The sequence below is a fragment of the Manis pentadactyla genome, chromosome 14, assembly GCF_030020395.1.
Source record: "Manis pentadactyla isolate mManPen7 chromosome 14, mManPen7.hap1, whole genome shotgun sequence".
Classification (NCBI taxonomy): domain Eukaryota; kingdom Metazoa; phylum Chordata; class Mammalia; order Pholidota; family Manidae; genus Manis; species Manis pentadactyla.
This window is the reverse complement of record NC_080032.1, coordinates 12438855-12462705: the sequence shown is the minus strand read 5'-3', so window position 1 is coordinate 12462705 and position 23851 is coordinate 12438855. Positions and strand designations below refer to the sequence as shown.

The 23851-nt window shown below is 37.5% G+C and overlaps 1 protein-coding gene across 12 annotated transcripts in view; it reads right to left on the bottom strand.

Moving 5' to 3' along the window:
* The window catches only part of GIT2 (GIT ArfGAP 2), a 60104-nt gene that overhangs the window by 27364 nt on the left and 8889 nt on the right, over window positions 1-23851 (bottom strand). For 10 of the 12 annotated variants that reach the window (XM_036904045.2, XM_036904049.2, XM_057491585.1 and 7 more), the window contains exons 5-12: window positions 23583-23669; window positions 23341-23471; window positions 21234-21328; window positions 13615-13660; window positions 12441-12492; window positions 9220-9292; window positions 8871-8968; window positions 7713-7824 (exon numbers count right to left, since the gene is read on the bottom strand). In XM_036904045.2, the coding sequence (XP_036759940.2) occupies window positions 7713-7824; window positions 8871-8968; window positions 9220-9292; window positions 12441-12492; window positions 13615-13660; window positions 21234-21328; window positions 23341-23471; window positions 23583-23669 (694 nt within the window). The remainder of the gene's footprint in view (window positions 1-7712; window positions 7825-8870; window positions 8969-9219; window positions 9293-12440; window positions 12493-13614; window positions 13661-21233; window positions 21329-23340; window positions 23472-23582; window positions 23670-23851) is intronic. The other 2 variants (XM_036904046.2, XM_036904052.2) reach the window with 1 other exon arrangement.

Below are 23851 nucleotides of genomic sequence, written 5' to 3'. Positions count from 1 at the left end.
ATGTAAGTGGCTCTATTCTATTGATCTCCCTTCCTTAGAGGCAGTCATCCTGGGCAAGGCATTTCCTTTTCTGTGGCCCCAGGGAAGAGAAACAGGCTTGTGACTCAGATCAAGGCTCTGGCAGTGAGAACTCAGACAGTCCCTACACTTATCAGACAGGCAGGGGACTCTCAAGGAATGACTGAAGCTCGTGCAGAGAAAACTCGGAAAACTCCCAAAAGGTGTAAACTAGGAGCACACTGGTAAGGTCCCACTAAATCCAGAGCTCTGAGGCGACTCTTGCTTAGTGGGAAAGCAAGAGGGAAATCAAGGCAAGGTACAGGCCACGCTGGTAAGGAGTGTGATTGACCACTGTCACCCACGCTCCAAAGCAAAGGGGACACCCACACAGAAAAGGCCGACCAGGTGTCACACACCTGTCTTTCTCTCTCTCTCTTCCAGATGGGAGTATCCTCTTAAAAGTTTAAAGCCAGACATGCCTCTGGCATGCATCCTAAAGAATTGGGAGCAATCTGATCCCCAAACCCTGAAAAAGTGCCTTATCTTCTGCACACAAGCCTGGCCTCAATACAAACTCTCTGATTAGAGAGGCTTGGCCTCTGAGAGAAGTATACAATATAATAAGGCTATGCAGCTAAATTAATTTTGCCACAAGGAAGGAAAATGGTCAAAATTCCTGTGGACTACTACAATATAAAACTGGTTTTCTAAATCCTTTTACTGGAAGTCTATTCTATTTATTGAATTCATCATTATCCTCAAAATTGGGAGGTCTTTAAACTAGACTCTCTGAGACAGAAGAAATTTATCTTCTGCAATACAGCCTGGCTTAAATCTTTCAAAAGAAAAGAGAGGCTTGACTTTGCCATGTTCAGTGGAGGTTTTGTAAATAATCTAGCATGGCTGGTAAGAATGACTGAACTAAAGTGTAGTAACTGAGCTTCTTGGTTGCAAGGACATTGGGTTAAAAACATCCCACACCCTGCAAACTTCCCAAACCTCCAACATCGATGGACTAGGAGTGTTTTTCATTGTTATGTAGCCTCCATTTTTATACCATCTCTTGGTTTCGAAGATGTAATTTGGCATATCAAATCCTTAACCATTTTTACTCAAAAGGCCTTAGTACTAAAGTTAAACTAATGCACCAAGCAGTTATACAAAAATAGAATGGCACTAGACAGCTTAACAGCAGCACAGGTGGGACCTGTGCTATAATTAAAGTTGTGTATTGTGTGTACATTCTGAATTATTCACAAAATGTCTCTGATTCACTCCAGGAACTCCAAAGAAAAGTCCAAGCTATGTCAGGCCTGGAAGTCCCATGGACTACTACGATAAGGAGCTGGGTTTCTACGTCCTTTTGAAGCCATGAAACAGCAAATAGTGATGGAAATGGAACCCAAGATAGAAGTGCCCATCTTCTGAGGCCCTCTCAACTGATCAGTGATGGAGACCTAGCTACACCCTTTACTGTGCCCCCTTTTCAGCATGAAGCAGCCAGAATGGTCATCACCCCCTTTCCCCTAGCAGCAGCTAGGGTCTCCATCTGTAGAGTGGGGAATGAGACAGGGACCATGGGCCTAAACGGAGTAGGGTGAGGGCCTCTGAAAAAAACAAAGCAAGAAAACTCATTGTGGGATTTGCTTTGGCCTGCTGGGGAGCCCAGCTTGTCTTTCTCACTTTACCCAGGTGCTGCTTTTCTTCCTCCAGCCCTAAACAAATGAATTGTTGCAACTTGGGCAATGTAGCAAGCAAGCCCAAAACAACATAGTACAAACAGGAAGGATTCCATCTAAAAACCCAATTAGTTAAAAAGTAAGTTTCTTAACAAACAGACAATAACTCAGCTCACCTTGGGAGCAAAGTAAGCAGTCTTAAGTGATACGCTCCCAGACCAGGAAGCTGCTATCCTGGGAGGAAATCAGAGCAGTAAAATTCCTGTAAATAACCAGAAAGACTAATAAGAAACTTGGTGTTTCTTTAAAGGTAAACATTTTGGGACCACTTAACAGGTGTACATCCCTAGCCCTTTGTCTCTCAACCGCCTATAAAACCCCTAGACAATGTACTACCCTGTGTTCTCTTGTCCCTTCCTGGCCTGAGCCAGGAGCTCTGTCCTTTTGCTTTATCTCTAAATAAAAGCCTCTGACATCCAAAATATATAAAGAGCTCATGCACCTCAACAAACAAAAAGCAAATAATCCAATTAAAAAATGGGCAGAGGAGCTAAACTGACAGTTCTCCAAAGAAGAAATTCAGATGGCCAACAGACACATGAAAAGATGCTCCACATCGCTTGTCATCAGAGAAATGCAAATTAAAACCACAATGAGATATCACCTCACACCAGTAAGGATCGCCACCATCCAAAAGACAAACAACAACAAATGTTGGTGAGGTTGTGGAGAAAGGGGAACCCTCCTACACTGCTGGTGGGAATGTAAATTAGTTCAACCATTGTGGAAAGCAGTATGGAGGTTCCTCAAAAAGCTCAAAATAGAAATACCATTTGACCTAGGAATTCCACTTCTAGGAATTTACCCTAAGAATGCAGCAGCCCAGTCTGAAAAAGAGATGCACCCCTATGTTTATTGCAGCACTATTTACAATAGCCAAGAAATGGAAGCAACCTAAGTGTCCATCAATAGATGAATGGATAAAGAAGATGTGGTACATATACAGAATGGATTATTATTCAGCCATAAGAAGAAAACAAATCCTACCATTTGCAACAACATGGATGGAGCTAGAGGGTATTACGCTCAGTGAAATAAGCCAGGCGGAGAAAGACAAGTACCAAATGATTTCACTCATATGCAGAGTATAAGAACAAAGGAAAACTGAAGGAACAAAACAGCAGCAAAAGCACAGAACCCAAGAATGGACTAACAGTTACCAAAGGGAAAGGGACTGGGGAGGATGGGTGGAAAGGGAGGGATAAGGAGTGGGGGGAAAAAAGGGGCATTACGATTAGCATGTATAAACAGGGGGAAGGCACAGGGAGGGCTGTGCAACACAGAGAAGACAAGTAGTGATTCTACAGCATCTTACTACACTGACAGACAGTGACTGTAATGGGGTTTGTCGGGGGGACTTGGTGAAGGAGGGAGTCTAGTAAACATAATGTGCCTCATGTAACTGTAGATTAATGATACCAGAATAAAAATAAATAAATAAATAAATAAATAAAAGCTTCTGCCTTGCTCTCCTAAAAAAAACCTAGGAAAAACCTAACCAAGGAGGTGAAAGACCTATATTCTGAAAACTAAGACACTCATGAGAGAAATTAAAGACAGAAATAAATGGAAATCTATCCTGTGCTCATGGATAGAAGAATTAATATCGTCAAAATGGCCATCCTGCCCAAAGCAATTTACATACTCAATGTAATCCCTATCAAAATACCAATAGCATTTTTTAATGAACTCGAACAAACAGTTTTAAAATTCATGAAACCACAAAAGACCCCAAATAGCCAAAGCAGTGCTAAGAAAGAAAGAAAAAGCTGGAGGTATTCAGCTACCTGACTTCAGTCTCCACTACAAAGCTACAGTAATCAAAACAGTATGGTACTGGCACAAGAACAGACCCATCAATCAATGGAAGAGAATAGAGAGCCCAGATATAAACCCCCACATAATGGTCTATTAATATATGATAAAGGAGCCATGAATACACAGTTGAGAAAAGACAGCCACTTCAATAACTGGTGTTGGGAAAACTGAACAGCTACCTGCAAGAGAATGAAACTGGATTATTGTCTAACTCCATACACAAAAGTAAACTTGAAATGGATCAAAGACTGATTTAAGACAGGAAACCTTGAAACTCTTAGGAGAAAACATAGGCAAAAATCTCTTGAACATAGTAAGTATGAGCAATTTTTTCCTGGACACATCTCCTTGGGCAAGGAGAACAAAAGCAAAAATGAACAAGTGGGTCTACATCAAACTAAAAAGCTTCTGGACAGCAAACAACAAAGGACACCATCAACAGAACAAAAAGACAACCTACAGTATTTCAGAAACAACTCATTAGAAAGGGGTTAACATCCAAAATACATAAAGAACTCATATGCCTCAACACCCAAAAAATAAATAATCCAATTAAAAAGTGGGTGGAAGACCTGAACAGACATTTCTCCAAAGAAGAAATACAGATGTCTGACAGGCACATGAAAAAATGCTCCACATCACTAATCATCAGGCAAATGCAAATCAAAACAACAAGATATCACCTCACATCAGTTAGAATGGTCACTATCCGAAAGACAAGAAATAACAGGTGTTGGCAAGGATGTGGAGAAATGGGAACCCTCCTATACTGTTGATGGGAATGTAAATTAGCATAACTGCTGTGGAAAACAATATGGAAGTTCCTCAAAAAACTAGAAATACCATTTAACCCGGTATTCCACTTCTAGGAATTTACCAGAAAACAAAATCCCTGATCCACAAAGATAGATGTACCCTTATGTTTATTGCCACATTGTTTACAATAAGCCAAGATATGGAAGCAACCTAAGTGTCTATCGGTAAATAAATGGATAAAGGAGAGGTGGTACATACACACAATGGAATATTACTCAGCCATAAAAGAAAAGAAATCCTGCCATTTGCAACAATAGGATGGCTCTAAAGGGTACTGTGCTCAGTGAAATAAGCCAGGCAGAGAAAGACAAATACTATATGATTTCACTTATTTGTGGAATCCAAAAACAAAGCAAAACAGAATGAACAAAACAGTGGTAGATTCATATGCACTGAGAAGTGACTAGTGGTTACCATGGAGGAGGGGCTGGTGTGGGTGGGTGGGTAGGGTGAGGGGTATAAAGGAGCACAAAAATTCTCAATCATAATATAAGTTGGTCACAGGGATAGTAGTACAGCATGGAGAATATAGTCAATGATTCTGTAACATCTTTCTATGTTGACAGATAGTTAACTGCACTAGTGGGGGCAAGGATTTAATAATACAGGTAATGCACCACTGTATTGTACATTTAAAATCAAAATAAGATTGTATATCAATGATACTTCAATTAAAAATAAATTTTAGAGAAAGACTAAAAGAAAATGACAGGAGTAGCAATGTTATATTCATACCACTACAGGAATAACAGCAAGTTATCAACCAGCCAGCCAGCCTACCATAAACTCCATATAGCAATTGAAGCATCCTTCTGAGCTACTCACCAAATGTGGGCAAATAAATTAGAAGCTTTAGTAAAGAGCTGCTCAGACAAAGGAGGTAGGTTCCCAAGTCTCTAATCATTCAAAGAGGTATAGTTCCAAACCATGAAAATAAAGCCAGCCATAACTAATGTAAGATCAACTGTATTTCAATTATAATTGTAACTTGTTTACAAGGTAATGTCAAGTCAAAATAGGAAATTGTACAAGGAGCCTAGAAACTAAATGCTCAAAGAATAGGCACGTTGGTGTTCAGTCAGCTGAATGCCAGTGAGAGACCAAGAGAATGGCCTAGTTGACACACACATGCATGTCAGGAAGGTATCACCTATGAAGAGCTGGTTCTACAGGCTCTAACACATGGTGAATAAAAGATTTCACAAATTATCCAAGTCTCTCCAATTCCTTTCAGGCAACTCAAGCTCATCTCTGATTTCTAATACTGTTTCTGGATATTTTCATGAACATCTGTATGATAAATTATGGTTACTAAACCAAAATGTTGCTCATGTGAAACCTGAGCATAAGATTGTATATTAATGATACCTTAATAAAAAAAATATGGTTACTTAAAAGGAATTTTTAGTTTTAAAATTAGTACTTAAAATATACATTTCATTGATTACAGAAGTAATAAAGACTCAGTATGGAAGTTGGAAACAAATGATACAGTAATAATTCACAGCCACTGAATATGTTGGTTTATATCCTTTCAGTCTTTTTCCTAAGTATATACATTTTTACAATTTTATTATTGATAGTAGTTATGGGCTATCAAGTTGATGTGATGTCTGAATTAGCAAATACTGAACCATTTATTGTTCTGAGTTGAGACACAGAGTTAGGTTCCTGCAAGCCTCTGGTCAGTTTCGTCAACTGATAAACGTCTGTTTCTGTTTAATGACACCTTTAATATGTATTGTTGATTCATTAACATTGAACTCATGGCCAACAACACCATAAGTTATGCCTGAACAAAGCTAACCTAACATACATATATTCTCCTTAAGGCATATCACAGCCTTCCTGCGCTTTGGAACACTAGTCAGCACTTCAGCACTGGGCTTGGGGGCCACTTTAAACAGTGAAATCAGCAACAAAAAGCACAACATGAAAAATGTGGCACGAAGGCAACCTCAAAAACGACGTTTCCAGTATGAGAACTGAAACAAAAGGCAATGCGGCCTTTTCCATTCCAGCTGGGGAAGTATGTTTTAGGTAACGCAAATCTTTTGCCACTTGGCACATGTCCACACACTACCATGAAGGTGCTGTGAGTACTGATTTTGGGGTTACAAATAAATTTTAGCAAATAGGTGAATTTGTAAATATGGGTTCCAGGAATAATGAGGATTGTGTATTTATACTTATATATTTACATACATATGCTTATATGTGGTATATTTACTTAATACATTCATATGAATGTATGTATATATATGAATGTTTTCCTTCTACAAGTTGAATCAAATAGAACTTTTATATAAAAATTTTATTTTATTTTATACTTTATACTGTCATTACATATTCTCTGGGGAAAAAAGTCTGTGCATTATTCAGACTAATCGTTGCTCTATTATGGGTTGTTTCTAACTTTTGCAGTGTTATATATAGTATACATATAACATCTTTGATTATTTCCCCTCAATTAACACCTAGAAATGGAACAAACAAATCAGAGAGTATGTATATTTTGAGATGTCACATTTATGAAAGGACCCTTACAGCTGCACCTTAGTCAAAACTTAGGAAATTTTCTTAGAATTTGTTTTTTCTGGTTGAACAAGGAAAATCAGGAAGAGCACACTGTTGTCAGTTAATGATTGCTGTCTTTGAGGAATGCAACACTGATGGAAAACTTAACTTTTATGCCACATATTTCTTCAGTTTAGTGTTTCACAATTAAAAAATGTGTTATTTCTGTAATTAGAAAAAAACAATGAGGATTACAGTATTGAGGATGGGGAGAAGGAAGCATGTTCCTAAGCACGGAGACAGCACCCTGAACTACTTAATCAGACTCAACAGGACACCTCAGAAATAAGTGTTCCATGCTCTTGTTACAGTTTTAAACCACAAAATAATTCTCACTGTAGACATCTCAAGTTTACAGTAGCAAATTTTAATTATTTAGAGCTCAGTTCTGGGGGTAAACCAACAGCAGGTGAGCTATAATTTCAATCAAGAGGGTTTTTTATTTTTATGTCCTTTAACATGACCTAAGTCAGCCTTTTGGGTTAATTTCAGGACACAATTTTACACGGAAGATAGGTGACCCAAGAGAAAAAATCATATATAAGATAAATTTGAATGGCAGTTAATATTTGAGATATTTGTAATACACACCAGGGTTCAAAGAGGTAAACTATTCAGTACAACATATTACCAATAAAACTTACAGGGCTGGAACTAAGCTGTCATGTTGATGACTGTTTTAATTAATTTGTAACTTGAAATTTAGTTGTGTTAAGTTTAGAAGGCCAAAGATGCAAACACTTAGAGGTTTGAAACAGTTACCTTTTGAGCTAGAAAGAGGACTGCCTTGCTGTCTCCTCTTGGCATCACTGAGAATGTCGATAACCAGCGTGGCAAACTCATGGGCGTTAAACCGAGCTAATTTCTGTCTGCCCTGAGGGTGAGAAAATAATTGGAAATATTCCCAAATGCAAAAATATACACATAAATATTCACATAAAACTAGCTGGACTACTGTTAGACTTTGACAACGACCTGCTGGCATGACTAAAGCATCATCAATTGCAGCCACAACTTAATCAATCGATAACATCTTCTTTGCAATTTAAAACTATTTGCCCTAGAAAACTACGTAACATTTTTGTTCTCACAGTGCATTTATTTTTGTGAACAAAAACAAAACAGTTCTACTTAATGCTTTTTTTCTAACAACAGTTCAGTTTTGAAGTAGATCTCATAATGAAAAATTAAGTTGGAGGTAAATTTTTAAATTTCAAGAGAAACAAAGTTATAGTCTAGATCCTGGGACCCCATCATTTTATATATATATATATATATAGCCATTAATCAATTAAAAATTAAAAGGCCTTCTTAACTTACTTACCTTTTCTCCTTTTGATGGATGCTTAGACAGTTTTAATGTTCTATTATTTGTTATATACAGCACTTTGATGAAAATTACTGTGCATAAATCTCTATATTTTTATTAGAACATATTCCCAAATAAGGAATTCCCATGTGAAAGTATGTACTTGATTTTGAGGTTTCTGAAACCAGTTAACCAACTGCTCTTCTAAAGTCTGCAGCAATATAAACTCTTAGCTATAGCATGAGAAAGCCCACTTTGCCATTTTACCAGCTTAAAGTATCCTTTATTATACCCACTGTGTTAATCTGATTGATGAAACTTTCATTAATGACTTTAGGTTGCTTTCTTTGATGACTTATGAGGTTAAACACTTCTTCACATCTGTAAACCATTTATATTTCTTCTGTGAACTGTTTTGTATTATTTCCAATCATCTATTTACATCTACTGCTTTTCTTATCAATTTGAGTTTTGTGTGTGTGTGTATAAAGGATACTAACATTTCAATCAATCAAAAAGTTTAAAATGCCTGTCCTGGGAGAATTGAATACCATGATATCAGCCATTCCTAAAATGACACTACAAGTTACTTGTCGGACTAGGCTACTTGCCTGGTTTCGTGTCGATGAGTACTCAGGATTGACCGGAAGGAAGGGGACAACAGTTGTCTCGGTTACCAGGGTGCTGTGGTTTTGCGTGGCAAGCCAGACTAGCCAGAGGAAAGAGCCAGAGATAGAATCTCATCACCATGGTGAGCCACTGCTCCTCTGAGGGCCGCAGCTCCCGTGTCACCGGGGAGACTGGGGCAAGTACACTCCGAAGCCAACACACACAAAAGGAAATGTCGACACACGCATTATCAGGACAGTAGAAACTGGGCAAGTAAAACACTGAGGAGGGCAGCTTGTCACCACCCACTGATACAAGAAACTTATTAGAAAAAGCCACATGGTAAGTCACCTGCATCAGTCTCTCGCCTGTCAACTTCATCGTACACATCCATGGCAAGTTCTTCAAACAAATGATTACTTAGCTGAAAGCAAAAAAATACCAGGAACACAAGGGACAAAGATTAACACTAGTAGGAGAACGTGTGGGGATTGTGACTTAGTCACCATTTTATCTCCAATGTCTTATCTAGAGCAAGTGTTTAGTAAACACCCACTGTTAAACAGACAACATTTCCAAAATAGCACAGATCTTCTAGAAACACCTGCCTCCCACAGCAGCCTCCCTCCTTTGTGATGTACAAACAGGGTTGTGCTCTAAAGGAGCTAAGGGGCACCTGAAGTGCATAATCTCAAAAACAGGGTCCAATTCTCTACCTTCCTTGTGATGTCATTAAGTCCCCTCTTCTGCTCTTGAGCATTTGCTGGTGCCCCCAAATATAAGGGATCTGAAACCCCTGGTGGGAAAAAAGATGCCAAAATATGCCATCTTGAAAGGATAAGATGTGCCATTGCATGAAAACGTCACCCAGACCTGGATAAGTCTCCTCAGCAGCAGGCCTCCAATCCCGCCAAAAACTGAGCTCCCTAAAGGGATAGGCTGTCTAATCGGTACTCTGTGCAGTGTCAGCCAACAAAACCATCCCACACTGGCTGGGGTGGCTGCTTAGCAGAACTGGGTAGGCAGGACATGAAGGTCCTCCTCGATGCAGATGAGGCTAGGCCCCGGCCAGGGTGCCTCTGGCTCTCTCTGCAGTTTTCTTTTTTATAAAACACACCCTGATGCTTGGTGGCTGTTACTTTCAGTTGACACTGAATTTGTCCTATTTCCTGCTGTGTTCCTCACATCCACATACAGTACTGAGCTATATTAGGATGGGTGGGGTGCTGCCCAGAGGGTATTACTATATGCAGCAATTTAAAATGCTGACAACTACACAGACCTCATGGGAACTCGCTAAAATGGGCACAATATACGTTGTTGGGTGAAAAAAACTGGATATAAAATTCTGTAATGATGACTGAGCTTCAGTAAAAAATGCATATATACATACATACATGCATATGAAACAGGAATTAGAAAAACATACAAAAATATTGAGCCTGGGTCCATTAATACAGTGAATGATTCCCCCCTCTATTTTCCAAATTTTCTTTAGTGTGATTACATTACATTTACAATTACAAATAAACTCTGAGAGCCTTTCGTTGGATAAGGTAAAGAAGGACTGAGAACTTGAACTTGCTCGCATCCCAGGCACTATGCTAATATCATCATATTTAATACAACACCTTTATGGAGATAGGAACTACTATTATCCCACTTTTCAGACAAGGAAATTGAGGCAGAGAAGTTAGTAGCTTGTCTGAAGTCAGAAAGCCAGCAGGTGATGGACTGAGATCCAAGTTTAAGTCTCTCAGAATGTTAGCACTTACTCATTCAAGGAATACGTTAGTCTTATTACATCTCCCTCAGCTTTTCATTAAGGAGGGAGGGAGGAGGGAAGGAGAGGAAGGAACAAACACTGAACTGGCACTGATGACAGCTGTCACCTCTGAGGAGAGACCACAGGTGGGATCAGAAAGCAGTGACAGGCAGCCCACGCTCACTGAGGGTTCCGATCTGCAGCCCTGCTGGATCATCACCTTCCTTCCTGGGATGGGCACAAATCTGACCCACAGCCCAAGTTCTTGAGAGCTGCACTCCAACTCCATTTTGTTCCAGATAATTATCTAGTGCCTGTCCCATGCTAGATATTACAGATGTAACCCCAGTTTTCGTGCAGCTTTCAGCCTAACAAATACTGGACAGTCAAATGGAGCTTGGGTTTTATCTATAATGCTTGAATTATTTAAAATAAAAATTGGTTTTACATATTATAAGTAATTAAAAGGGAATCGCAGCATATTTAGTGCTGACTCCAAAGCTTATCATCTTAAATATCTTAGTATATGACCTCAACTTAAGGCGATAAAACACAGACACACAAAACCATAGATATAGAACACAGAGACATCAAATTGCATAAAATACATTTATTTCTTATTACAGTAAAATACTAGTAATGATAAATTCATTTTATGTAATATTTAGTACTTAATACTACATGAAGTTCTAACAAAGTCTTCTGTGAAAAAGGCAATGAAGAGAAAGTCATAAAATAGGGGGTTGCAATTTTAGAGTTAGGCTTTGGAAAAACGACCTACATTTGAAGGAGGTCAGGTTTCAGCTACTTAAACGATGAAAGGGATGGAAGCTAGGAAGGAGGAACACTGCAGGCCAAAAAGGATTCCTGGAAAAGGGCTGAAGGCGGCCTCAAGAGAGTGCTAGCCCATGAAGGACTATTTCAACACACGCACACACATGCGCCACGTGTGTGCACACAACACACACACACACACACAGAGGGAACCAGAAGGGAAGCAGGGCATAAACTGAATGGTGAGAGTCAGGTGACACCCTTAAAGCTTATGAAAAGAAGTTAAGAATCTTGGTTCTGATACAAGAGCAATGAGAGAACAGCTGAGGTGGGTAATCTGACAGTTAAAATGGCTGGGGAAGTGCCCTGGTGAGGCTTCATTTGTAAGGGCTGAACAAAGAGAAATCATTCCCAGAGAGGCAGATTTCTTGGGCCCTAACACTAAGGTGGGCAGATTGGAAAGAAACACGCAGACTACAGTGAGGCTGTGACCTACAGAACAGGGCAAACTCCGAGCACATGCCCAGCACAGACCACCAGCTCTTAAAAGCATGCATTTACAAAGCTTGATGTATGGCACGAGATGTGCAAGACAGTTACAACGGGCTAGGATCCCAAATAGCAGTGAGTCAATCTGCGTACTCACTATGCCAGCCTCAGCTGTTATCATTCCCTAGCATCCTATAAGATTACAGGAAGCAGTCCTAAGAAGTGGTCCCACTTAATGCATTTACACTGAGAGAAATGAAGAGACTCTTGTAAGAGAAAGTTTCCTAATGTCAAAAGCACAGTTTTTACTTTTAAAATGACAGAGCAAAATGGCATCATTTGTAACAGCCAACAAATTGGACATACTAAACTTAATAGCACTTTCAATCTTCTTTGCTACACACTCAATGGTCTGCTTCTGATTTAACATCTTAAGAGTATGAAATAAAAGTCATTTGATGCAATAGATAATGGGCTGAGAACAGCTACTAGCAGGATACATAGTTTCCCATACTGGAGTTCACTAAGAAATAGACATACTCACAGATTGAAGTTTCTTCTTAGCAGCTTTTGCCAATTCAGACAAATCCAGGCTGCTAAGAAAATGTACAAAACTAATAAGAAAATAGTCATTTTCCTGAGCTCTAGGTAGCCAAGTAATTAAGATATTAATTACAGTTTACAGACATGGTCAGAGCCAAAAATTTTATAGCCCAATAGAGTCAGTGAGGAATCTTTGAACAGGACAACTTGGGAAATAATTCCTTCTAGGAATATCACAGGAATGTAACATGGCAAAGAAAAAAACAATGACCTACTAACTTAAAGACAAAAATTACTGCCAGGTTAGTCCACAGATCCTTTTTTTTTTGCAGGAAGTCACAATTTTTGAAGCATTAATAAAAGCATGACAGAAGAAAATATTAAAAGGGGAGAATGTGAAAAACCAGATGGCAAGATTACATCTGGAATAGCAGGTAATTATTTCATAAACTCTTCATGACATGTGTGCAAAGGTAATTGGCTAAATAAGGACTTAACGGTTCATTCCTGCAACCATGAACTCATTTAACCCTATAGACCAGGGGTTATTATAGCCCCCTTTTAGATCTGCCATGAGCTAAGCATGGTTTTTACATTTTTAAATGGTTGGGAGGAGTTGGGGGAGGAAGAATATTTTATAGCATGTGAAAATTGTATGAAATTCAAATTTTAGTGTCCAGAAATAAAATTTTATTGGAACAGATATGCCCTTCATTTACGCAGTGTCCATGGATACTGTCATCTACAACTGGCTGAGTTGAGTAGTTGTGACAGAAGCTCTATGGCCCACAAAGCCTAAAATACTTACTGGTATACTTAACAAAAATTTGCCGATCCTTGTTATAGACAAAGAAGGTACTTCCTTGTAACAGTGATATAATTGATGTAATTCTGTAGTATAATCTATAAACCCAATATACTGTCATGACTGGCTAAAACTGTGACAATATCACTGACTTCAATTTTCTCATTAGTATATTTGTTACTTGTGCTCTTTCAAACTTAAGTTTTATATGGTGATTTACTTACAGCCGTCTTATTTCCAAATTGTATAGCCATAAAAGAGAAAAATGTACAGGCTTTGTTAAACACAAAATACTATATACACTTAAACATTATACAACAAAGGCAATATTAGTGACAGATAAAATTGATCAGTATTTCAATGGCCTTACCTGTCTGCCATTTGAGGTATTATAAAGTGCTGTCCATTTTTGTGATCTGAAACAGAAACCAAGCCAAGGTTTTGTTCATATAAATATTGATAAGCTCTATAAAGGACTACCACCAGACCACCACCATTATTTCCTTAATTTATGTTCTGCAATTAGTATCTTTCCATAATTATGAATGATGTAGGGGGACAGAAGATGTCAGACTGGCCACAAACTCCCAAAGACTTGGCCAGGAACAAGAATCATATTCTTGCTTTCTTCTGGTACAAAGGTCAGACATCACCAAGCGGGAAGCCTATTTCCGCCATAATCCTATGCTTTGTTCATCCTCAGTATAACTGATATTCAGCCATAGACAGAATTTTTTGGGAGCTGAATTAGCTCAGAACAGGCTTCCATCAGCTCTCCAGGTGGAATAGTGGAGCTTTCATGCTTTGGTGACTACCTTTCATATTAATCTGTTAGTAGAAAAAGTCAGAGCTGGGGCAGGTGGTCTTGACAGATCCAGGCAGAGGCTCCACCTCCTACAATGCTTACCAACTCAGTCCTAATCTAGTTTCTGGAGGACACTGGACACATGCCAATGAATAAGGCCACCATAAGCATTCACATAAAGGTTTTTGTGTAAACGTAAGTCTCTCTTTTGGATAAACACCTAGCAGTGAGAGTTCTGGGTTATAGGTAAATATATGTTTAACTTGGTAAGAAACTGCTAGACTTTTTTCCAGAGTAGCTCTATCACTTTGTTTTCCAACCATCAAGGTATGAGAGTTACAGCTGTGTCTTCCGCAGCACCTGTCTTGTTTTTTCTTTTAGTCATTCTAATAGGTATGTAGCGTTACCTCACTGTGGTTTGAATTCACATTTCCCCTAATAACTAGTGATGATGAGCTTCTCTTTTCATGTGCTTAATTATTTGCCATCTGTGTATTGTCTCTACCCAGTTTTTACTGGGTTGTTTTCTTACTGTTTGGTTTTAAGTACTTAGGTACAAATATTCTGAATCCAAGTCCTTTGTTGGATATATGATTCCCAGATATTTTCTTCCAGTCTGTGGCTTGTCTTTTCTTTCTCTTAACTGCACTTTCTGCAGAGAAGTTTTAAATCTTGACAAAGTTCAATTTATCAGTATTTTCTCTTACTGAGTGTTCTTTTGGTATTATATCTAAGTACTTAATGTAATCCAAAAATAGCAAATACTTTCTTCTAGAAGTTTTATACACTTAAGTTTTACATTTAGACCTATGATCCATTTTGAATTAGTTTTTACACAAGGTGTGAGGTTAAGGTTGAAGTTCATTTTTCTGCACATGGATATCCAGTTGTTCCAATACCACATACTGAAAAGACTATCTTTTCTCTACAGAATTGTTTTTGCAGTTTTGTCAAAAAATCAACCCATCATATTTGTGTGAGTCTATTTCTGGATTTTCTCTACTGTTTCAATGATCTGCATGTCTGTGTCTTCATAACCACTGTCTTGAGTACAGAACTTCACAGCAGGTCTTAAAATTGGGTAGTGTGGTTCCTCCCACATTATTATTCTTTTGCAAAACTGTCTTGTCTATAATAGTTCTTTTGCCTTTCCATGTAAATTTTAGAATCAGCATGCCTATGTCTACAAGGAAATTCTTGAATTGCATTAAATTTACAATTAATTTGTGGAGAATTGGCATGTTAACTATATTGAGTATTCCAATCCATAAACACAGTGTATCTCTCCACTCTCTTAGGTCTTCCTTGATTTCTTTCAGCAGCATTTTGTAGTTTTCTGCATATAGATTCCACAGATATTTTGTTAGATTTATACCTAAGTATTTAATTTGGAGCTATTATAAATGGTATTGTTTTCCTACTTTCAGTTTCCAATTGTCCACTGCTGGAAATATGATTGATTTTTGATGGTTCATCTTGCTAAGCTCCCTTATTAGTTCTAGGAACCTTATTGTAGATTCCTGGGGATTTTCTTTTTTTTTTTTTTTTTTTTTTTTGAGAGGGCATCTCTCATATTTATTGATCATATGGTTGTTAACAACAATAAAATTCTGTATAGGGGACTCAATGCACAATCATTAATCAACCCCAAGCCTAATTCTCAACAGTCTCCAATCTTCTGAAGTATAACGAACAAGTTTTTACATGGTGAACAAGTTATTATTACATAGTGAATAAGTTCTTACATGGTGAACAGTGCAAGGGCAGTCATCACAGAAACTTTCAGTTTTGATCACGCATCATGAACTATAAACAATCAGGTCAATTATGATTATTCGTTTCATTTTTATATTTGATTTATATGTGAATCCCACATTTCTCCCTTATTATTATTTTTATTATTATTATTATTTTTAATAAAATGCTGAAGTGGTAGGTAGATGCAAGATAAAGGTAGAAAACATAGTTTAGTGCTGTAAGAGGGCAAATGTAGATGATCAGGTGTATGCCTATAGACTAAGTATTAATCCAAGCTAGACAAGGGCAACAAAACATCCACGGATGCAGAAGATTTCTCTCAAAACAGGGGGGGTGAGATTCTAAGCCTCACCTCTGTTGATCCCCAATTTCTCACCTGATGGCCCCCCTGCGACTGTGCCTGTCTTAGGTTGTTCCTCCCTTGAGGAATCTTACCCGTCTCTGGCTAACCAGTCATCTTCCGGGGCCATACAGGGAAATGTAAAGTTGGCGTTGGCAAGTGAGAGAGAAGCAATATTGTTTGAAAAGGTTAGCTTTTTACTTTTTTGCAGATTTATGCCCTGTTGCTTCTATGTCCTGGGGATTTTCTACATAGAAATTATATCATTTATGAATAAGGGTAGTTATATTTCTTTCTTTTCAACCTGTATGCCTTTTGGCCTGGTTAGGAATTCCAGTACAATGTTCAATAGATGTGGTAAGAATGGACATCCCAGCCTTATTTTTTATCTTTGGGCAAAAGGATTCAATCTTTCATCATTAAGGATGATGCTAGCTGTGGGTTTTCTATAGATATTTTTTTATCAGATTAAGGAAGCCCCTTTTATTTCTAGTTTGCTAAGTTTTTCTCTTTTTTATCATGAAGGAATGTTGAATTTTGTTAAATGCTTTTTCTGCAACATCTGATAAAATTAGTTTTCCTTTTTTAGTTTGTTAATATGATGGATTACCTTAATATTACCAGTCTTAGTATCTGGAAACCCCACTTGGTTATTATGAACCCCACTTCAATTTTAGCTGTATCTCTCTTTTCATATAATGTTGGACTCAATGTGCTGATATTCTGTTGAGGATTTTGGTGTCTGTGGTTGTGATGGTTATTTTTGTGCTGTCTTTGCTGGGTTTAGTATCAGGGTAATGCTGGCGTCATAAAATGACTTGGTAGTGCTCCCTCCCTTTCTGTTCTCTAAAAAATATCATATAGAATTGATGCCATTTCTTCCTCAAATGTTTGGTAGAATAGTCTCATTTTATGAGCAAAACTTGAGATGTTAATTCCATATACTTAAAAATATCCATTAAGAATCAAAATTGCAAAGCTAGCAAACTGTGAGTCATAACCGTAATTACTGTATCGCTATATGGCAACACCACTACAGTGAAATCATCAGTGAAAACATCAGGGATGGGATTTTCTTTTTAAAATTTTAAGTGTTTCTTTTATTTTAAAAATATTTTTATTATTTTTATTTATTTTTTTATTAAGGTATCATTTTTACTTTTTTAAGAGTTTATTATCATTTTTTATTAAGGTATCATTGATATACACTTTTATGAAGGTTTCACAAGAAAAACAATGTGATTATTACATTCACCCTTATTATCGAGTCCCCCCTCCCCCATACCCCATTGCAGTCACTGTCCATCAGTGTAGTAAGATGACAGAGTCCCTATTTGTGTTCTCTGAGCTACACTGTCTTCCCTGTGACCCCACACACACTATGTGCACCAATCATGATACCCCACAATCCCCTTCTCCCTCCCTCCCCACCTGCCCTCCTCCACCCCTCCCCTTTGGTAACCACTAGTCCCTTTTAGGAGTCTGTGAGTCTGCCCTTCAATTTTGCTTTGTTGTTATACTCTACAAATGAGGGAAATCATTTATTTGTCTTTCTCTGCTTGACTTATTTCACTGAGCATATAACCTCTAGCTCCATCCATATTGCTGCAAATGGTAGGATTTGTTCCTTTCTTATGGCTGAATAGTATTCCATTGTGTATATGTACCACATCTTCTTTATCCATTCATCTACTGATGGACACTTAGGTTGCTTCCTTATCTTGGCTATTGCAAATAGTGCTGTGATCATCATAGGAGTGCATATGTCTTTTTAAATCTGAGAAGTTGTTTTCTGGGCTGGGGTTTTGTTTAATGAAATATTTCTAAGTACAAATTCAAATTCTTTAAAATGTAGGATTACATATTTACATTATCTCCTTCTTTTTGGGGAGGTGTTAGTAGTTTGTGGTGTTCAGGAAATTGAATTATCTGAATTGTCCAGCTTATGTGCACAGAGTTATTTATAACATTTTTGCATTATACTTTAATGTCTGTGGGGTTTATAGTGATACCCGATGTGTATTCTTTCCTTTTTGTCTTTGTCAGTATGGCTGGACATTTGTCAATTTCATTGTTGTTTTGAATCAGATTTGGCTTCACTGATTTCTCACCACTATTTTATCAATTTTATTGATTTCTGCTTTTATAATTTCCTTCCTTCTGTTTGCTCTGGGTTTATTTTGTTCATCTTATACTAATGTCTTAATGGGGAAGTTTAGAGTAGGGATTTGAGACCTTTCTTCTTTTCTAGTGTAAAAATTTAATGCTACAAAATTTCCCCTAAGCATTGCTTTAGCTGCTTCCCACAAATTTTGATATACTGTATTTTTATTTCATTCATCTGAAAATATTTTCTAATTTTCCTTAAGACTTCATCTTAGACTTTATTATTTAGTCTGTATTTGGGCTTCAGTTTTTTGTTGCTCTCCCTTTTCCTCTCTTTTCTGGAATACTCTAAATCAAAATATCTTTTGATTATTTAAGTAATTTATAACATTACATTTTAATCCTCTAGAGTTTTTGATCATGTATTACTGCAGTACTTTTATAAGTGGTTGTGCTAGGGATTATAATATACATTAACTTTTTACAATTTACTTAGAAATAACATTTTGTCATTTTGAAAAGAATGCAGAAATCTTACCTCCATTATTTCTTCTCTCTCCCCTTTTACACTATAGTTGTCTAATGTATTACATTGACACATGCTGAAAGCTCCAATGGACAATGTTATAACTTGCTTTAAACTGTATATAAACATAGATATCTTAAAGAACTTAAGAAAACATAGTCTTTTACATTTATCCAAATACTTATCATTTCTGTTGCTCCTCTTTCATTCTTAAACTCCAAGTTCTGGTATCATTTGCCTTCCACCCATAGAACTTTCTTTGACATTTCTGTTAGAGCAATTAATTATCTTATTTTTCTTCATCTTAATATGCCTTTGTTTTGTCTTCATTCCTAAAGGTTATTTTCACTGGAAATAGAAATCTCAGTTGACAGGTTGTTTTCTTTCATTACTCTAAAAATATTGTTCTACTTCCTTTTCCTTTCCATGGTTTCTGAAGAGAAATCCATAGTCATCAAATAATTTTCTATACATCATGTGCCATATTTTTCCTTGGCTGCTTTCAAGATGTTTTTGTTGTCTTTGGTTTTCAGCAATTTGATTTTGATGTGTCTGAGTGAGGACTTCTTTTTTATCCTGTTCAGAGTTCTCTAAGATTCTTAAATCTGTAAGTTTATGTCTTTTGCCAAATTTAGAGTTTTTAGCCAGTATTTCTTCAAATATTTTTTCTGCACCACACTTCCTGATTTCTTTCTGGAAGTCCACTGATACAGACATGATCTTCTGATACTGTTTCCATAGGCCTTTTAGGCTCTCTGTTCAACTTCTTCTTCCCACTCTTCTCTCTGTTGCTTTAACTGGGTAACTTTAAGTGATTTACTTTCAATTCACTGACTCTTTTCTTTGTCATCTCCAATCTACTATTAAGCCCATCCAGTGAGTTTAAAATTTTTAGTTACTGCATTTTTTCAGGTCAACATTTCTGTTTGGTTTTTTCTATGTCTTCTCTTTCTCTGCTGAGACTTTCTGTATTTCTGTTTGTCTCAAGAATGTTCACACTTAGAGTATGATGTTACTACCTGCTTTAATCTTTGCCTGATAATGCCAACATCTGTTTAATCTGGGTTTAGCATCAGTTGGCTACCTTTTTCCCTTGCAAGTCTTTGGGCTTTTCCTGGTTCTTCATATGCCAAGTAATTATGGATGGTATACTGGACATCTTGAATATTATGTCTTAAGACTGAGTCTTTCTTAAATTCTATGGAGAACATTAATTTCTTTTAGCAGGTGACTGACCAGTTTAGGTTCTGCCTCCCAAGCCAAGCGTGAGAGAATACAGAGAAAAATAAAGCAATCAGGATTCCCCTCACACTCTCAGTCAGAGACAGACTGTGCAGTCATTGCTGTTGCCACTATTGCAGCCACAGGATTGCCTAGAGGCTAGGGTGGGGGAAAAAAGGAAGGAGGAAAAAAAAACCCAGGGGAATCCCCCTCCCCTCTGTCCTGTAAGGGTCCCATTTCCTGCTCCTCAGAACAGAGAAGGCTTCATTGCACTTGTCACACAGTTCCAGGTTTCAGGCTGCTACAGAGATCTTATCAGAAGTAAAACAAACTGGGCACTCACCACCAGCTTGATAGTACTCTGAGTTCCCTAATCCACCAGCCAGAGTCCTTAGATAGTTTCTCCATGCGCTTGGTCCAGGGTTTTTAATTTGTATTCAGCAAGAGAGACAGGGTAGGGTATGCTTATTCCATCTTACCAGGAACTGGATCCACACCAGGGACTCAACTCTACTGGACAACCAGGATGGAGAACCACTATATACATTTATGTGGATATTTTACATCAGGGGTTTGCCAACTTTTTCTGTAAAGGGCCAAGAATCAATTACTTTAGGCTCTCTAGCCATATGGTCTTTGTCACAACCACTCAACCGATCAATTCTGTTTGCACTACAACACTGTAGTGCAGAAGTAGCCATGGACAATATGTAAATGAATGGGCATGGCTACCTTGCAATAAAACTTTATTTTAAGAAACAGGTGATAGGCTGGATTTGGCCCATGGGCCATGGTTTGCTGACCCCTGTTCTATCTCAAAAATAAAGTCAGCTAATGGCAAAGTTCACTTCTGGGACTTTTTTCTGTTCCTTGGACAGCAGAATTCTTCAAATAACTAAAAAAGGTATTGCATTGTTCTTCCATTCCATTTCCACTAGGTGTAAGAACTGTGGAACACATTCAGTTTTGGTTCAATTGTGCTCTTTGATTCTTGAAGCAGTGACTCATCTAGAGCTAAAAGTTTTTAAAAACTAAAATTCAAGGAGATTTGACAGACCTTGTATCTTTTACATATAACTGAAAATGCAGTAGCTCTCATTTCAAATAGAAATCCTTATTTGCAATTTTCTCAAGGATATGTTAAAGCAGAAGTCATAAATAATAGTGTTCCAACTGGTTTTTCCAGAGACTGACTATCTACAGGTATGGAGAAGCTGCTCTCCTTTCACTCACCTGGTTTTCTGCCACAGAGATAGAAGGCTAGTCTGTCTGTCAGCTCATACTGTATTTCTACAAGGCGCTCTGCCAGCTCATGGTGCCCTCCTTGCCTACCAAGAGAAAACAAAGTACCATTTATACTGCTTACTAACCACTGGTTCTAGAATAGAAATGTACAGAGATGTCTCTGGAATAATGTGACTGGCATCACCCGAGTGATTTATAAAATGTGACTTTGCACAAAATAATCAACCTTTTGTGTGAGGTAAACTGTTCCAGGTCTACTTTGATTTCCACCTTTATTAACTGTTTTCACAATATGAACTATCCCTTCCCTTTATTAATTTATAAGACAGACTACTTAATAAGGAATACAAACACTTATATGAGAGGGATAAAGAATAACTTCATCTCATGGGGTAGAAAATAAAATTAATAAATGGCCTAGGGTAGAGCTTCTCAAAAATTAACTAGAGTCCTTTAAAAAATATACAGATGTCCAGGCCTCACCCTTGGAAATTCTAAATCAGCCAGGATGGGGTGAGTGTGGATATCAATATTTTGAAAAAGGTCATTCCTCTGGATGCTTCTGACAGCCAGTCTGACTCAGGATGAGAGTTTAGTAACCACTCCAAGGTATTCAAGTAGGAAAGAGACAGACCAATACACAGCTCACACACTCACCTGTAGCTATTTTCACCTTCTTATCTTTAATCTCCATAACAGAAAACATTTAAATTTGCCTTTGTTCTTTCATGAAATAAATATTTAAGCTGCTTGAAATCTTTTAAGTAACAAAGGAGTATAATAAATCATTACATCGAGAGACTATCATACATGCAAGGTATACATGATGCAATTCCAGAGTAAGTGATGAGTATCATTTACTGAGGTTTCTCTTCCTCTTAAAAGATATAATCTAGTTTCTGCCAGTCTGTCTTCCTGCCATTCAAAGTACTACAAAATATCCTCTGATCCACGACACATTTTTTATTTCTGGGATGTACATTTTTTTTTCTCATTTTTTAAACATATGTGAAACCAGGAAGTACCCTACAATTGATAATGCATCATCATTTAATTGGCCAAGTTTTTTCTTTTTTAATGGTGAATGAAATAATGACGACTCGGACCGTCAGTGGGGTCTTGGAGCTGATGAAATCCTGTAGTCCTCAGTACCTTAGCTCTTATTCTCCCCAGAACACTCTTCTCTATCTGGTCAGGTCTTCTACTGTGCCAGACATGCCCTGCCCATCCCTCCCTCCTTCCTGGACTCCTGCCCTTCCTCTCCACTGGAATGCCTTGGCTGCTCCTTCACACACCCCAATACAACCCATTCTTCAAAGACCAACTAAAGAAATAACGGTTAGGGCCAAAATGAACACACCCTATTTATGTTTTTTAAGACCAGTTATCCATATTGGCAATGAGCTCCACATCTTGCTTTTTTTTTTTAACTCTTTCAGGAATTTATGAATCATCTCCATGACAGTAAATTCTGGCAGAGAAGAGATTTACCATTTCACCCATTTCATCCCCTGTAAAGTTGAGTATAGTGCTTTGCAGTTAATAAAGTTAATTTGGAAAAGAAAGTAAGATGATCCATCATCTATCATTTAAATGATACTTAAGACTAACCTATGGATTTATTTATTTTTCCAGTATTTCACAGTCAAAATTTTTAAACAAAGAAAGACTTGAAGAATTTTACAGCAGGAACCCAGATGTCCACTACCTAAAACCTACAATTAACATTTTACTATACTTGTTTCATCTACCAATATAGATTTTTCAAGCAATGACTAAAATTAATACAAAATTGAGGAGTGGGTTCTGCAATTCTTGATACTTGATTTGGACTCTGACTATGGCTCAAACAACACTATGTTATAAGGGATCATATGACAGACTAGAAGCTAAGCACAGTCACTGGCTAATGGTTCTACCTTCTCTGACTTTGCCAGGTTCTGAGCTCATAGGTATTTGAAGTGTCTTCATCTGCAAAATAATAGAATGTAAATCTCTAAATGGGCTAAATGTTAGTCATATACAATGGAGTCACTTAACAATCATAAGCACCACAAATAACTAGAGAGAAGTGACAAGAATCTAGGTCTCTTACCTTGCATAATCAGCAGGAGTTTTCCCACTAGAATCTTGTGTGCCTGGGTCTGCTCCATATACTGCCAATAATTCTGCCTGTAAAATCTGCCCTGCTTTGGAGGCCACGTGGAGTGGAGTGTTTCCCTTCTCCTAAGAATCATTAATAAAAAGTACACAAATAAATTAAATAAACTAAAGGCTACATGATCACAACCCACTTAATTTCCATTTAATATCTGAGTCAATTCATGCTTTTCTTACAGGGTGAAAGAAGTTGGCTTGTGCTCCTAAAGATAACAGCCTTAAACAGGTTTCAAGATTCCCTGTTCTCACGCTTGAATGGAGTTGCTGAAAAACACACAGAGAAGAATATTTGTTGAAACTGTAAAGAACAATGCACTAGAGCAGCTGGTAACCATTTTGACAGATGCTATCACATAATATATATCAATATGTGTATGATATATATTTCCTTATCATGTAATCTTAACTTGGTTCAGTAAAGTGGATAAAGCAATCTCTCCCTTGCT